Source organism: Abramis brama (assembly GCF_963993115.1).
Source record: "Abramis brama genome assembly, chromosome: 4".
Lineage (NCBI taxonomy): Eukaryota > Metazoa > Chordata > Actinopteri > Cypriniformes > Leuciscidae > Abramis > Abramis brama.
The window spans coordinates 16,352,107-16,369,330 of record NC_139966.1 but is presented as its reverse complement, the minus strand read 5'-3'; the positions used below and the strand labels follow the sequence as shown (position 1 = coordinate 16,369,330).

The 17,224-nt window shown below is 38.2% G+C and overlaps 1 protein-coding gene across 2 annotated transcripts; it reads right to left on the bottom strand.

The window, feature by feature from the left end:
• Nucleotides 1–3,974: 3,974 nt before the first annotated feature.
• LOC311081727 (E3 ubiquitin/ISG15 ligase TRIM25-like) lies at nucleotides 3,975–15,393 on the bottom strand. 2 transcript variants are annotated; one of them, XM_084112345.1, is made up of 6 exons: nucleotides 14,752–15,393; nucleotides 10,469–10,564; nucleotides 10,148–10,381; nucleotides 9,093–9,252; nucleotides 8,897–8,944; nucleotides 3,975–4,839 (listed from the first exon to the last, which is right to left on the bottom strand). In XM_084112345.1, exons 1-6 carry the CDS (start codon nucleotides 15,319–15,321, stop codon nucleotides 4,319–4,321), a joined length of 1,629 nt encoding a protein of 542 aa, XP_083968471.1. In that variant the 5' UTR covers nucleotides 15,322–15,393; the 3' UTR covers nucleotides 3,975–4,318. The 2 variants fall into 2 exon arrangements, with proteins under 2 accessions (XP_083968471.1, XP_083968472.1); XM_084112346.1 differs by lacking the exon at nucleotides 8,897–8,944.
• Between the last annotated feature and the right edge of the window lie 1,831 nt (nucleotides 15,394–17,224).

Below are 17,224 nucleotides of genomic sequence, written 5' to 3'. Positions count from 1 at the left end.
TTTAGATGCTGTGAACATTTTTAGCTAAAAAGACTGCCACTCCAGTTTAGCATTTATTGTTGTTTCTGCAGTTAAAAAGACAAAGTTGAAAATTCTGGCTACTATCGTTATTTAATAATTTCTTTATTTTAATTTTATTTATTGATCTGTCAGTGTTATCTAATCTAACTATTTGTACACATTTGCTCCTCATCTTGTGACTTGATTCTGATTTATTTCGTTTTGTATTTTTATTTATTAGAAAGGTATATTCTGTTCTAATTTAATTTAGTAAATTAATTGTTTATTTTTTTGGTGCATGATGCATCGATGTTGTGCTGTAGCCTACTTAGAGCCTGCTTGCACAGGTAATTTAGCCGATTTAATTTGATTTGCATGTGAATGTGAATCCTGTCTGCAGTGTGGCCTTTCTGGAGTTATTTATGTTATTTCTTAGTTTTATTGATCCAAAATGTTTTTTATACATTTTCTTCTATATCTTTGTGTGATTTTTCTGTACATCTCGGCTTTGAAATGTTAAAGCCCTGCCCCCATACACATGATTCGACTATAGAGAGCCTAAGTCCCTCCCCTTCCGGTCGACCACCATGGGACCTTATTTCGGAAAAATATTGTATGGTAGTCAATGGCGAGAGACAACAAATATTTTGATCTCGTTTGAATTGTGCCCTGATTTACACATATGATGTTTGTCAATTTAAAAGATACATTTTAAAGTCAAGAAAGTCGCAGCTTGATGTAAAACTGCTGAGGTATAAGACTGTGAAAATACGTAATTACAAAGACTACAAACCCAGAGGCGCACATGCGACGTCATACCTTTTCTCTCAATGAATGAAGTGATAACTTTACTGAAGCTAACGTCTGTCGTTTTTTCTATAGTCTTACATTATAATCGTAACGTAAAGCCGTCATGCCTGAGTGTTTTGAGCCAGAATACACACATACGAGCAACGGATCTTGTGACGTACATAGTGCGAGACGAGAGATGTAGTTCATTGAGCGATTTTCACATAAAACTAAACATTACTCTTCTGTTTTATGACAAACTGCGACTTTCTTGACTTTCATAATTACCTTTTAAATTGACAAACATCATATGTGTAGTTCAGGGCACAGTTCAGACGGAATAAAAAGATAAGTTGTCTCTCGCCATTGACTCCCATACATATTTTTTCAGAAATAAGGTCCCATGAGCCGGAAGCGGAGGGGCGGGACTTAGGCTCTCTATAGGCAAGACTTGATGATTCTGATTCGACTATGAAAATCCATAGTTGGGGACACCCCTACTTTAAAGACACAGGGCATGTTCTGTATCAGGTTTTCTTTCTCTGGCCACTGAATTAGAAAGCACAATTTTTTGGCTAATATGGGTAGACCTTGATTAATAATATATGAAACTGTAGTGAGAGAAACCCTGAAACTATAAGCCAAGTCCTGGTGTTGTAAATTTAGTCTTAACTTCATTAATATGCACAAAAGAACACTCTTAGATGACATGACTTTGCTTGTTAACAGGTCGCTGGTTACATATGAAAGAATCCACTGAAACAAAGCCATAAATGGAAGTCCAGTATGAAACAGCAGCCTGCGGTCACTCTGGGTCACTTGCTCCTCGAAACATACCTGTCCCAATTTCCCTTTGAGATCTGCGTTCTCAGATTGAAGTCTCTCCATTTCAGAGTAAAGTTGTTGGTTCTCCAGTCTAAGTTTAGCCATTTTTCTCAAACGACTGTCATGCTGATAGATATCAGATGGACCTGGAATTGTATGAACAGATATTAATAAAATAAATCTGTACTGAAATTATGTTGAGATATATTTCAATGAGATGGAATTTAAACACACCTGGCAATTCTGGTTCTGCAGAAGTAGTCTCCTCGTCCAAGAGGGGCAATGCAACCTCATTGTGCTTTCTCTCAATCTCCCGCTTTTCCGCTCTCAACAATCTTGCCTTCCGTTGTTCTGGATTATGTTTATCCTTGTCATATCCCATATTAACAGATGGCACATAATCAGGGGATGACTGATCATTGCTTTTCACACCTGCATATCACAACAATGTTTTTTTTAATACCTTAACTTGTTTAAAAACAACAACAACAATTGCACCGTCAACAACATGCTCACACCATGGAAGTATAATCAATGTTATTAAACTTCCATTGCTCAGTCACACTAGCATGCACACAAAAAGTTATGTAAACAAAGACTTTGACACGTCTTCCAAGGTATTTTGTACAGTTATTCATTCATTCATTAATTAACCCATCAATGCGATAGAACCTACTAGTAACATTTATTTACAAAATTAGTTTTAATTTTTAACGCAAAATGCACATACCCGTGACAAAATGTAGGTAGCAGGCGCGATCGTGGTCCGCTGGCTCCCATTGTTTTCCGCTGGGTTCTAGACGCCTAATTGCAGAAATCCAAAGCTTTCTTCTTGATTCAGGCTGTTTAGGTGCGCGGTATAAGTTCTTGGGGTTACTCTTATCGAACCTGTTAACACAGCCGATCACACAGCACGATACAACCATTTTTCTTCTGCGTTTGCGCTGCACAGCAAGCGGCCATTACTTTTCTTCTGCCAACCAGAGCGCACGTAACCGCGTCGTGACGTCACGGGTGAAGATCGCTATACTGAAATGTGCTCTATATCTAGGCTGATTGCCCTTGAACTGTTACAAGGTGGTTGCAGCAGGAAGAAACAAGATCAAAGTGCAGCAGCTTTTACACAAATAAACTCAAATCTTTACAAACAGATTCTCAGAATCAGGAACAAGATCAAGAACAAAACAACCAACTAAATGCAACCTAGAACTGATCAAGAACTGAAAGAAACACAAGGCTTAAGTAGACAGCAAACCAAGGAACTAGCGAGACTAATTAACAAGACACACCAGAACTGAAACTCAAATCAGTAACCATGGAAACAAACAGGCAGGGGGCGGAGAAAGACAGAACTGAACTTACTAACAGATTAACCAAACACAGACAAGAACAGAAATCAAAACAAACTGGCAATGTGACAGAACGCCTCAGGAATCCAAAATCACCCCCTAAACCCTCATTCACTATTCCCGACGTTAGTCCACTAATACTGTTCACTTGAAGGAGTGAATGAAAAGGAGTGAGTGAATTCGGACAGCCGTTAAGCGTCCACTTTATTGTGGACTTTATTACACTCGTTATTGCAGTGCAATGTGGGATTGAATAAGTGCACTCAATAACGTCCCCTATGGTTCGGACACCAATACAAATGGCTGTCCCCTCAAAAAACGCCCTACTTTAGAGCGATTGCGGATTCAGCCAAAGACTTCACAGGGGTGGGAGGGTATGTGCCCAGGACAGTTCAGGTTTACTTGTAAGATTTTGGTCATATTTCCCTGCCTAAGTGATCATGTTATTAAAGCTAGATAATACACAACTGGACTAGCCTTTTTTTTCATCTTCTTTTCTTTTTTTCTTTTTTCTTTTTTTTTGATACCAAAATAAACAAGATTTGTCAATTTTCTTTGTTCTGTTGTCATGTAGGACTATTTGTAGGACTATTGTGCATCTAACATAACACATACTATGGTAAATGTGGTACCCTAATTATAAAAAAAGGCATATTTTTCGCAAATTTCTAGAAATTACCATCACAAAATCAGTCATTTTGATAGCAAAAATCATAAAAAAAATATTGTGCAATCCTGGAGGGGATGTAACCATGGATTTTCACATGTTGTGGAGTGGACGTATCACAGTTCTACACCAGATATTACTGTATTAATATTCAAATAGCTACAAATGTGGTTTACAAGTTAAAATACACGTTACATAGAGTGAATGAATTAATAAAGTAAAGTCCATATTATGTGTAATTTTGTGGTAGGCAGTTTGACCAAAATCTTAATTCAAGATATACAACATTTTAATTCAAATAATAACAACAATAATTATATATTTTACAATATAGATATTCTGGTTATTTAATTTTCTTTATTAAAAATAAGAACAAAGAAGCAAATTACAAACAATAGGACAAATGCAACCAAAGACTGAAATCATATTATGTTTTTCTGGTACAGAATGTTTCTTTAACATGTAAAATCATAATTGAGTGGGATTGGCTCACCTTTCAGGAAGGTAAAAGGTCATGGTATTCAGGCTACAGTTCTTTATTCTGACATGTTATTTCACTTACAGAACTTCAGTTGTGTTATTAATGTAATGAAGAGAAAATAAGAGACTTTATAACATCTCACTGTAACTGATTTATCATGCAGCTCAAAGCATTATGGGTAGAATCTCTACAGTCTATTCTCATTCATCAACACAGTTTCACTGATGAATCATAATAAACCCTAAACCCAGGATAGAGTGTGTGTGTGAATGTGGTCTGGACTGTGTGTATGAGGCTCAGTGTGTCAGAGACGCTGTAGAAGGACAGAGTTCCTGCACTGTGATCCACATACACTCCTATTCTCCTGTTGATGGGCTTTACAGGGAGTTCAGTCTTTATGTTATTGTGTCTGAATGAGTAACTGGATCGAGTGCAGAACAAACTCCAGGACTGATCATTATCTCCAAACTTACACTCATGACCCGATCCCTTCCTGCTGATGCTCTTATATGACACTGATATACACACACCAACCCCACTCCACTCAATCTCCCAATAACAGCATCCACACACACTCTCTCTACACAACACTTGAGGATGATCATCAAATCTGTCTGGATGATCAGGATACGACTGGACTGTGTCAGTGTCAGTAATCACTCTGTTCTCCTCAGACAGACGGAGGAGTTTATTCACTGTGTTCAGATCCAGAGTGAGCTGATGGGAATCTGATGGAGAGAAAACACATCAGAATCAGGAATTATGATGCACATAAAATATAAAATAAAATGTTGTGTAATTGTCTTCCCTGCATATTAATGTTGATTATTATTCTGTGTTTATTATAATTACACTTATTATTATATTTACACCATTAAAATGTTTGGGGTCAGTAGAATTCTTTTTTAAAAGAAACTGATACTTTAATTCAGCAAGGATCCAAGTTTTTAAGCATAGTAGGCCTAATGTTGGTGATTTTCAGTGCGATAGCCTTTGGAGATCTTGAGCTTTCTTTACATTTCTGTCTGTTGCCTCAAAGATTAAAGAGACAAAATCCAGTTTAAAATAAATCCACAGTGTAATGTTTACACAAGAGTTTTCAGTTTGTTCTATCTTTCCTGAAACTCTTGAAAAACCTTTTCACTACTACTGTGATTTTACCTCTAAATCTTGGATGAATGATTTTAATTGGCTTTCAGTGTAAAATAATCACATTTATCCCTTAGTTTTAAAAGATATCCTGTTTTTGAAAAATATGTTGAATCTCTAGTATATTTCTGTCCTGTCCTTACATCCAGAGGTGTCAAAAGTATTCACATTCATTACTCAGGTAGAAGTGTAGATACTAGGGTTTAAAAATACTTATGTAGAAGTTGAAGTATCAACTCAAGCTTTTTACTCAAGTTAAAGTGTAAAAATACTGGTTTCAAAACTACTTAAAGTATAAAAGTAAAAGTAATGTAAGGAAAAAAATGCTATTAAGGCATACATGCCAACCCTCCCGATTTTTCCGGGAGACTCCCGAATTTCAAAGCCCCTCCCGAAAATCTCCCGGACCGACCTTTCTCCCGAATTTCTCCCGATTTCCACCCGGACAACAATATTGCTACCACCAGCCGTTTCAGACCAAACGCTTACGCTGCCATGGCGTCTGTCGTTGCTATGCAACCAAACTACGCTCTCCACGATGACGACGAAGAAGTATCAGCAAAGGATTAATTGATTTCTAGCCCTCGCATTAGCTTTACTATTAGATATATTTCTGGAGATGAGAAGGACCCGCCTGGAAAAACTAGCGCACCACGTTGCTTCCATTATGAGCGTGCTCACCGCGGCCGCGCGCCTACAGTTGAAATAACGACCTTGCTTGAGCGTGAAAAAGATGCGATATGTGAACGGCCCATAGAAGTCGTCTGGTCTGAAATGAAAGGCAAGAGGAGCTATTTATTTAGCTTTAGACTTACATGAAAATTTAAAAATGAAATGTCATAATTATAATGTTTTGATGTTTTTTACTTATGTAATTGTTGCATTAGGCTATGAATTAATAAATGTTTATTGATAAGATCTAGCTATTTCTTGTCTTTTCATTTACAGTAGCAAACAAATTAGGGTCTAACCTCCTGAGGAATTGAATTTGTCAAATAAATGAATTACATTTTTCTTTGCGTTTGTGTGCGTGATATATATGACATCCAGATATCCTTTTGAATATCTCCCTAATTCTGAGGTCTCAAGGTTGGCAAGTATGTATTAAGGACAAAAGCTTAGGTCGCGCCACAGGGGCCTATAGTGCACTACCCCACCTCCTCAAAAAATTTTTTTTTCTAAAGGCCATAATGACTTCTTGCTGGAGTGTGACATGATTTGTGTCATGTGCAGGTGCGATGTATCGCGTACAAACCAATAGGGTGTCGAAATTCTATATGTTTCTACTTCTCATCCAACCACAATCAAATTCACTCTATCTGGATGGCGCCAATTATCTGGATAGGTTTTTTTTTTTTTTACGATGACAAGCCGGATTGAAATTTTTTTTTTTTTAAATGTAAGGAGTAGAAAGTACAGATAATTGTGTGAGAATTTGGAATTTTTAGGGTTCCCCAATTGTTCTTTCTTCCTTCTCAGGGTTTCTTTCAGCTAAAAAAAGAATGCAGTCAATCACTCTTGTCAATACACTGTCCATTGTTCTTACTCACTGCAAGCGAGTTGCCAATTCTTTCCATGAAAGGTAAGCATCTACATGATGCTGTAGGTTTTTTGAAAGACATTGCCGGTTGTTGTATCCCAACACATGGTACATACACCGTTTGTCACATGCTTTGGCTACAGCAAAATAATTTACATGCAAAGCAATACACTTTATTTGATTTCTTGGAATACGAGTCTCACTCAATTCTCACCCCATTTGATAATAAGAGATAACAATAGGCTTTAGAAAAGTGCCTGTTACTCTTCTCAGATCTAGGATATGGCCCATCAGGACATTTCAAAGGCCCTTTCTCAGTCTTTTTTTGCTGTCCTCCCCATCTTCATGGCTGAGTAAATAGACCAGATATTTCACAAAATATATACCTTAAATAAGCAATCCCTAATTTGTAATGTTTCTTGATATTGTTTAAAGTGGTCATGACATAAGGAATCCAATTTTACTTGATGTTTTGATAAATAAGAGGTCATTGTGTAATGACAAGAGTCAAAATACATTTACACGTCTTTAGAAAGACAGATGCCTGCTTTTCACCCTTGGCCCCACTCACTGGCTCTCTCATTCATAAATATTTTGCAATATTATGACTTTCTAGTGCACAAAAACTGTACTTACATTATAAGTGTACATCAGAGAACATAAAAAAGTATGTCATGACCCCTTTAAGTCAAAATATCTTGTGACAGTTCCTACCCGTTCTCTTCACCTGCTCTTGACTCATTTGTTTTCTCTCTGTGCTTTTCATCTTAATGGACCAAATATTTCACAGTATTTATACCTTAAGTCTGCAATACTCTAATCTGCAACATTTCTTGATATATTTAGTCATAATATCCTGTGTGGTCCATTCCTACCTAGCCTAAAAGAAGGCCATGTAAATAAAACCATAAAGTCTTATCAACAAAAGTCGAGGAGAAAGTTTATCCATCAAATTAACCGACAACAGCTTTAAAGGTGCTGTATGTAAACTTTCCACTCTACTAAAGCATAAAAATACCATAATATGTTTGCATATATTGAGAAAACATGCTCGTTTCTCTGAAAAACACTTCTACAGCCAGTTATTTTACTTTGAAATGTGTGTTTCCAGGCTGGAATGTTTGTTTTTGTTTTGGTCTGTGATACTGCACATTGCCAATTTTCATTGTCCGTTGCGCATAACTGTTGTGTGTGCTCAAACTGGCCACCCGTGTGAGTGCTGTCGAGTCTGAGGCGGTGGGAGAAATGACAATCTCCGATATTTTGAATTGGACTGCAGTACCTATTTCGACCACTAGTTGTCATTCTTACAGACTGCACCTTTAACTTACTTTGGCACTCTTAATGCCTGAGTGACAGCAGAGAATTTTGTGGTCGTGCGCAGAACAAAAACAAAACTCATGAAAACAGTTCTGGTGGACGACTGTTTGGATCTAAAAGTTAACGAACCGAAGAGTGGCTCATGTATGACGTTACAGTCTGGTTGTCAACCAGCCCCTGCTTTAGCCCATAGAAAGCCGTGCATCAATGCCAATCTCTTTTTATCTACTTGCACATTGATGTTTTCATTTTAAGGCATTGTATTTCATTTTCTTTTTTACATTTTCTGTTCTACGCCCCAGAACGCTTCCCTCCTCTGTCCATATTGGACATGTGACTGTCACAGAGCAATGGCTGTTTTAAAGTATGTCAAGGGTGGGCAGTTGATATCACTTCATATAATAATTATTTTTTAATTAATATTTTTAACAAATATTATCTTGAAATAATGTTAAACATTTATTAAAGAAGATTTTCAAAGAAATGTTTTGGCAAAATGGCACCCCCCTCCATGCGGTGCCCCTATGCACTGCATATCCTGCACCCCTGCGTAGATTTAAACAGCGCACAGGCCACGTTAAATTGATTACCAGAATTTGTTGGCGGGCCTGATTAAAAGTCGTGGTGGGTCATATTTGGCCCGCATGCCTTGTAATTGACACATGTAATTTACATGATCAACTCTAAAACTCTTCTGTCATGTTTTCTTTCACTTTCTACAGGAAGAACATGAACTCGCTCTGTGAGTTTCTCTGCTTGTTTTCTTAGTGACTTACATTGTAGTAAGTCGTTCCTGGTTCTGTGAACAATGTTGGTGAAAGTAACTGTGGAAATCAACAGAAATGAAGAGTGTGATTATCATGTCAAGAAAATCATCCCTGCATCCGTTCCTAAGACATTTCTAATATGATGTTCTACATGACATGAGATGATGGAGGATCATTTCTGACAGCAGAATCTCCAGGACTTTACCTCTGTCAGAGATATTCTTCAGCTCCTCTTTGCAGAAATCCTCCAGTTTGTCTTTCAGCTGACGGACAGATTCTCTCACTCCATCAAAAGAGGAGAGAGAACTGAAAGGATTGTCATTTACGTCTGTAGATTCAGAAGGAGCTGAGAGAGACTGGAAACTCTACAGAAAACAGAAATCAAAGCTCATCACCTCCACACTTCATCAATAACGGTCAGATTTTTGCAGCTCTTGTTGATCTTTAGTAATTCTCCTCAATCCAGCACTTTCACAGCATCAGCTTCATTCTTCTCATATTCATTATATCATGCTAGTGCTATAAGTTCTTGTGTTTGACACTTACACTATATGTGAACTTTCTAGGAAAACAATTGGATGATTAAACATCTGGCAATAACATAAATATAATAGATCAAGTGCATCAATTGCGTCACATGGCAGGGTTGAGTAGATTTGATCAGGAAAAGCAGTTCAAAGGCAACGAGTAGATTGACTATTAAATATAACTTTTGAGTAGATTGTGGCTCTGAAATTCACCAGGACTTTTAGGACACGATCCCAAGGTCAGGTTTTGTGGTTTAAATACGCTGAAGCATCGCTAATATACAGCCTGTTAGTTCCTGTTTGAGGACTTCACTGTCAAATTCATTAATGTGTTAAAGGCAAGTTTGAGGATGCAACTTTGCATCTGATGCAACTGTGGTGAACATTACTAAACTTGCTACCATCCCTAGTCCACTGATTTCACCATGATGTCAGAAATTAGAAGAAAGAAATTAGGTAAAAAAGTTCAAATGTGTGTGAACTCTTGATGTCTGGAAGCTCATATCTTTCAGGAAAAAAAATAGTTTTTCTAAGAGATTTCCAGAGCTGAACTGCATTTCTAAGTGCATCTCTTTCAAAAGAAGAAGATCAGATGAGAGTCTGACTGATGATATAATAACCGAACACACAGATCAACACTTCAGTCGACGGCTCATTCTGCTCTCATGAAATGTTTCTCTGTGAGTCTCGTGATCAAGTCCACTATGATCCTGTTCTTCTAGATCTCTGTTACCTGCAGGAAATGGATGTGATCCTGTGTGTGTGAAAGCTGCTCCAGCTCAGCGTCTCTCCTCCTCAGATCATTGATCTCCTGCTCCAGTCGCTCCAGTCGTCCTTCAGCTCGACTCACTGCAGTCTTTTCCTGATCTCTGATCCGCTGTGTCGCCTCAGAGCGGCTTCTCTCAATGGAGCGGATGAGCTCAGTGAAGATCCTCTCACTGTCCTCCACTGCTGTCTGTGCAGAGCGCTGTTAGGACACACATCACAATCACACAGTGAGCTTCAGTGAGTCCTGACTGAGACATCTCAAACTTCTCTTCTTCTCCACACTCACCTTATGAGACGCCACAGCCTCTCTCAGCTGCTGAAGATCTTTCTCTCTCTGCTGGATCCTCTGCTGGAACAACTTCTGCGTCTCCTTCAGCTGATGCTAAAGGACAAACCAATGACAGGAGAAACATCACATTAATCATCAGGTAAACAGATATGGATCCAATATCGGTGAAGTGGTGAAATTGAAGGGTTAAAGCAGGGCTCGACATTAACGCTTGTCCGGGACAAGTGTATTTTTTGTGTAAGTTAAAGAAAACTTTACTTGCCCGACTGGCCAAGTAGCCTGATTTGAACGTCATTAACAAAAAAATAAGTAGGGAATCACTAAAACGAGAGAATGATTCTAATTTTATTACTACTATTTATTTTAAGTTGCGATCGATAGTGGATAATACATGTATTATGGTGGTTTTTGCTTGCACAGCCTCTTGAGGAGAAATGAAACAAATGAGCGCTGCACTCACAAAACAAACTCAGTTAACAACATACTGCCTATAAAAATTAAAAATATGGATTTTATATATTTTTCACATATGATAGAGTTAAGCAACCTCACACACGAGTGCATTTTTCCTGAATACAATCACGATTGAAAATGTTACATTGATTTCATACAACAGTTCAATAAAGTTAATTAAGTCACTTACATTTTAGATGCAATATTGGCTGTTTTTGTTCTGTTTCAGCAACGAAAGTAGTTCCAAGCAATGATCACAGCAACACTCAACCGTGTTTCATCACTGAATGATTTAGCATTTTGAAAGAATCGGTGTCGTCAAAGATTTGTTTGAATGAATCAATCAATGACTCGTTCATTAAAGAGCACCTATCATGGAATTTTGAAATTAACCTTTCATGTAGTGTGTAACATAGATCTAAGTGAACAAAAACATCCTGCAAAGTTTTTCAAAGTAAGAGTCGACTCGGAGTCATTTTTATGAATCGTTAGAAGACCGAAGCTTTTTCTCTGACTAGATGACGTCAACTTGTCAAGTTATTTGAATACGATACGCCCACTTATTGCGCTCCAAGACGCCAGAGAAAACGTCATGGCAACGAGACGCTGTGTTCTGAAGTGCGACTCAAAAAAAAACTTTTTTCATCTGCCCAAGGAGGAGCATTTGAAGACTTTAGCTACGTTCACACTACACGCGACCAAGCGACGCGATACCATTCATTTTCAATGGGGAGCGGGCGACTTCCGGCGACACGCGCGGTCGCGACCGTTGGCGACTTGATGGGGCGTGTCTGGCGACGCGACAAAATTGAGAAATGTTTAACTTTATGCAAATGAAGAGCGACTTTCGCGAGCGACGATCAATAGGAGTGAAGTCAGTGGAGCACACGTGATCCGTCACTCTTCAGTGCAGCGTCTGACCGAGGCAAGATGAATGAGAAGTTTATTTTAGCAGTCAGAAACTGTCCAATAATTTATGATATGTCTCTGTGTACATACAGTAGTACTCGTCGTGCTGACTCCGAGCCCGAATGGTTTCGTGAACTCAGAAAGACCAGTATTTGCCCATTTTCTGCAGTTAAATAGCCGCGATAGCACAGGGCACTCGCTGTTTCTCATTCATCTTTAATATTATGCATTTTATGTACTGATCCCATTTATATTTAGACTTTTTCTTCCAAAATGTTAGCTTGTAGCGGCAAGAAAACAGATTTGTTGTCTACAACACGTAACATCCGTGAATGTCACTCACAAACATTACCTAGGCAACCAGAAGTGAGAACGCCCACTAACGACCTCATCGCCAGCCACTGGCGACATGCAGCGATAAAGTCGCTTGTAGTGTGAACGGGGCTTAAGTGGCTACAATTCATATATACAGCTTCATATATACAGCTTCATATATACAGCCAGCAGCCATATCACCCTGTAGCCCAAGACTGGTTGCCCACTGAAGCTAAGCAGGGCTGAGCCTGGTTAGTACCTGGATGGGAGACCTCCTGAGAAAAACCAGGTTGCTGCTGGAAGAGGTGTTAGTGAGGCCAGCAGGGGGTGCTCACCCTGTGGTCTTTGTGGGTCCTAACGCCCCAGTGTAGTGACGGGGACACTATACTGCCAAAAGAGCACCGTCCTTCGGATGAGACGTTAAACCGAGGTCCTGACTCTCTGTGGTCATTAAAAATCCCAGGATGTCCTTCGAAAAGAGTAGGGGTGTAACCCCGGCATCCTGGCCAAATTTGCCCCTTGGCCTCTGTCCATCATGGCCTCCTAATCATCCCCATATACTGATATACTGATTGGCTTCATCACTGTCTCCTCTCCACCAGTAAGCTGGTGTGTGGTGGGCGTTCTGGCGCAATATGGCTGCCGTCGCATCATCCAAGTGGATGCTGCACATTGGTGGTGGTTGAGGAGATTCCCCCTTCTATGTAAAGCGCTTTAAGTGCCTAGAAAAGCGCTATATAAATGTAACGAATTATTATTATTATTATTACAGCTATACCACAGAAGTATAGTCCGAGCCTTGTGCTTTGTTCACGTCATTTTGAAGATGATTGCTTTAACAACTTAAATGCAATCAAACTTGGATTCGCGAGCCGGCTGATATATTGAAGGAAGGTTCAGTTCCAAGTGTATTTGCATCAGCTTCCTCCTCCGTATCACAACCTGTAAGTGTTATTAATAATTGTTGCTTTTATGTTTTATGTAGCATGCTTAATAATTATTTTGTTTGTTGTGTAAGCACCGTTTAGCTTCTAGGTCTTCAATGACAATTGTATTGAGATATGTGAAGTGTTTGTCGTTGTTTTCGGAGTTGTCTTAAAGAATAGAGCATTACCTCGTAGTACTGCATTTTTTTTTTTTTTTTGTAAAAACGTTATTTTTATGCATCGGGCTAATGCAAACAAAGACTGATTGTGCTTTTACAATATGAACTCTGGGCTATGCTCGCTAACATAACATTAAATTCCTTATCTTATTTTTAATTTTTTACTACAAACTACAAAGCAGTGCACTATAATCATTATTATAACACAATTTAATTGATAAAAGCATCATTGTACTCCGTGTTAAACAATATAGGTATTATCTCTGTAAACACTGCTAACATTTGACTGGGTCATCGGACCAATCACCGCAGATTAGCGTCACGTAAAGGCGGGGTTTTGAAAAGTGATTCACTAAACAAATCATTTGAGAATCGCGGTCAAAACAGGTAAAAATAAATGCATATTATAAGAAAACTAAAGTGTTTTTTGTCATTGCATGCATGCAAAACTGTTGTTGGGGACTTCTAAAACAATATTAGGAACATTTTAAATGCCATAATAGGTGCTCTTTAAGAAAGTTCATTAAGAAAGCCTGCCGCCACCTACTGGCGGTTTAGTGTTGTGAAATGTTTAAAAGTATCATTCTTTCCAACATTTTTTTATTTGTATATTTAAAACAATCTCATAACATTATTAAATGCAATTGTAATTTTTCAGTGTAAATGACTTAATTTGATCAGCCCTACCTAGGGTAACAGTCCTATAGTGTCTTATTTGTATAAATAATTTAATTTATTGATCAAATTTAGGAATTTAAAATGAAAGATGAAGGATACATTTAATATGATTGGGTGGGGAATGCCCTTTAAAGGTGCAGATATTACAATATGCAGATTTAAATATATCAAAGCTGATTGAACACCGATGAGAATATTGTTTCAGAATAAATTATCTTTACAACACACACACAAACAAAAACAAAAAATTCCAGACAAGCAACTTTTTTACTCAGACAAGTGAATGACAGATTTACTTGCCCGAAGGACAAGCACATGAAAAGGCTTAATGTTGAGCACTGGTTAAAGATCTAAAGATCTCTGAAACATGCACCAATGCTGCTCTTCCATTTTTTACTCATCTTCATGTCTTTCAAAACTTGTATGATTTTCTCTTTCATAGATATTCTGAAGAATGTCTGTTTTAAAGCCCAAATCAAATATGGTGACACATCAATAACATCAAACCTCACTGGCTCATGCATGTCACATGACTAAACATACATTATTTTTTTAATTTCTCTTATTACTTCAGAAGACTTAGATTACTGCCCTTGGAGTTGTATGGATTTCCTTTATGCTTAAAGCTAAGCATTAGACCAATCACAACAGTCTGGGAGGTGATTTTTTTAGAAGGCGGGTTTTAAAGAAACTGAAACTAAAACAGTGTTCAGACAGAGGGTGAAAACAGACATTCAATTATGTAAATGTATTCTAGTAGAACCCGTAAACAACATTATGAACCTGTAAATGAGCATGACGGGACTATTTAAGTTCATACCTGATTCTCTGTCCTCTGAGCTGCAGCTGATACAGTGTCGTGGTTTTTATGTTCATCCATCATACACAGCACGCATATACACTTCTGATCAGTGCGGCAGAAAACCTCGAGGAGCTTATCATGTGTTTGGCAGATCATCTCCTGCAGTCGTCCAGTGGCATCTGTCAGATTGTGTCTCTTTCCTTTAAAGAAACTCTCATGTTGTTCAAGGTGATTCTGACAGTAAGAGTTCAGACACACCAGACAGGACTTGACGGCTTTGCGTTTTCTTCCAGTACAGACGTCACACTGCACATCTCCAGCTCCAGCGTAACAGTCAGCAGGAAGTTTAGTCTTCAGTTTCTCCACCACTTCAGCCAGAATGGTGTTTTTAGCTAAAGCAGGTCTTCTTCTGAAGGTCTGTCTGCACTGAGGGCAGCTGTAGACTCTCCTCTCATCCTCCTGATCCCAGCAGTCTGTAATACAGCTCTTACAGTAACTGTGTCCACAAGGAATGGCCACTGGATCCTTCAGGAGATCCAGACACACTGAACACAGGAACTCATCCTGAGTAATTCTGGCTTCTGCCATTTTACTGCATGGATACAGAGACACAAGCACACAACAGCTCAACTACACTTCAGTTTCAGTTTCCCTGAACTCGCGTGATTCCTGTTTCCTGGTTCTGTGTTTGAGTGCTTTGTGCAAAACAGGCATGTATGTAAAGCAGTGTGACGAGGCATGATAATAATAATAGTCAATGGTGTTTATTGACAGTCTTTTGTGATCCAGTAGTCCCAAAATTGTGCACAAATTATTTACAAGGCAAGAAAAAAAACAATATAACTAAAATAAATATAATAATTATAAATATTTATAAGTATATACTTGGTCTTGGCTGAAAAAAACTGCCTTCCATACACAGAAAACACTTTATACCACTCTCAGCAACACCACATTTGTACTCACTCCTACTCAACCCACCCTGAATGTTGTTGCACTTTAGTGATTATAAAATGGAAGATCCACCAACACATGGATTAAACACCCTTAAAGCTGCAGTCCATAGCTTTTTTGGGTTAAAAATTATCCAAAATAATTTTTTGAGCAAGTACATATCCAGCCAGTGTTCAAAACTATCTGCTTGCCTTAGCTCTATTCAAAACGGTAAGCTTGTAATAATGTGTTTTAATTCCAGTGGTACTGGTGGATTTCCGCGGGAAATTCGAGCAAGTCTTTGCGTCATTACGTCTCATCTGTACACATAAAGAAGGTGTCTCGGCTAGTAGGCTATACTGCGTGTGAGGATGTTGGAGGTGGAGATTTATAGCCTTTTCTCACAGCTTTTGATATAATTAAACAATCAATTTGATGGCGGATCTCTAAAGGTTCAAACGACAATCACCAGTGACAACTGGAGATTCACCCGTTGTAAAATGCAAAAGACTTTGGACTTAGGAGTGGCTACAGAAATAAAGAGACTGCAACCGGGCCATGCGAAAACAAGGATAAACATTGGAAGGGCATTAAATGTAGTCACGCAATGCAATGCTGATGTTGTTAACATTAACAATTTGAGAACAATAATTTGTATAAGTGTAATAGTTGTAATAATTGTGTAATAGTTTGATGTGATATGATAAGCGATCGTTAGATTTAATCTGCGCGATTTACTGCAATCATTTTTTTCCCTTAGTTGGTCAGAACAAAAGTCGATGTTACTTGCTTGTTCAGATGACATTTTCCGGTGAAAATTCTTATGTTGGTCATACTTCCAAAAAGTAGAATCTGTGATTGCAAATGACAGTATCCACACCACCAGCACGGTGATTGACAGCCGCACATCCGTGCTGTGCCATGCCGAGGCACAACCCATGTAAAGTTGATAATTCCGCGAATAACTGCAATTGCAGATTTCGAACAGAGATGAAAGACAAAGAGGAAAAACTGCAGACTGCAGCTTTAACTTAACAGTTAAGTATGGTCAAAAAACCATCTACATTAGGTAAGTATTGTGCATAATACAACATCAGATCAATGTTCTTTATATAAAATTGAAGTGGGACCAAATCATGGGACCCATTGACTTCCATAGTATATTTTTTTCCTACTATGGAAGTCAATGGGACCCAAAAACTGTCTGGTTACTGACATTCTTCTAAATATCTTCCTTTCTGTTCAGCAGAAGAAAGAAATTCATACAGGTTTGAAACAACATGAGGGTGATTATATGATGACAGAATTTTCATTTTAAAAGTGAACTTCTCCTTTAACTTCCAGGCGATGAAGTAATGGCAGACAAAGGCTTCACCATTACTGATCTCCTCTATGAAAGGAAGGTGAAACTTGTCCTTCTTGTGAATCTTGTAAAACAGATGTTACCTGTTATGAATATAGTTATTTGTATAAACCTTAACAATGTGATCAGATGTTACCTGTTATGAATAGTTATTTTTTATAAACCTTAACAATGTGACCAGATGTTACCTGTTAT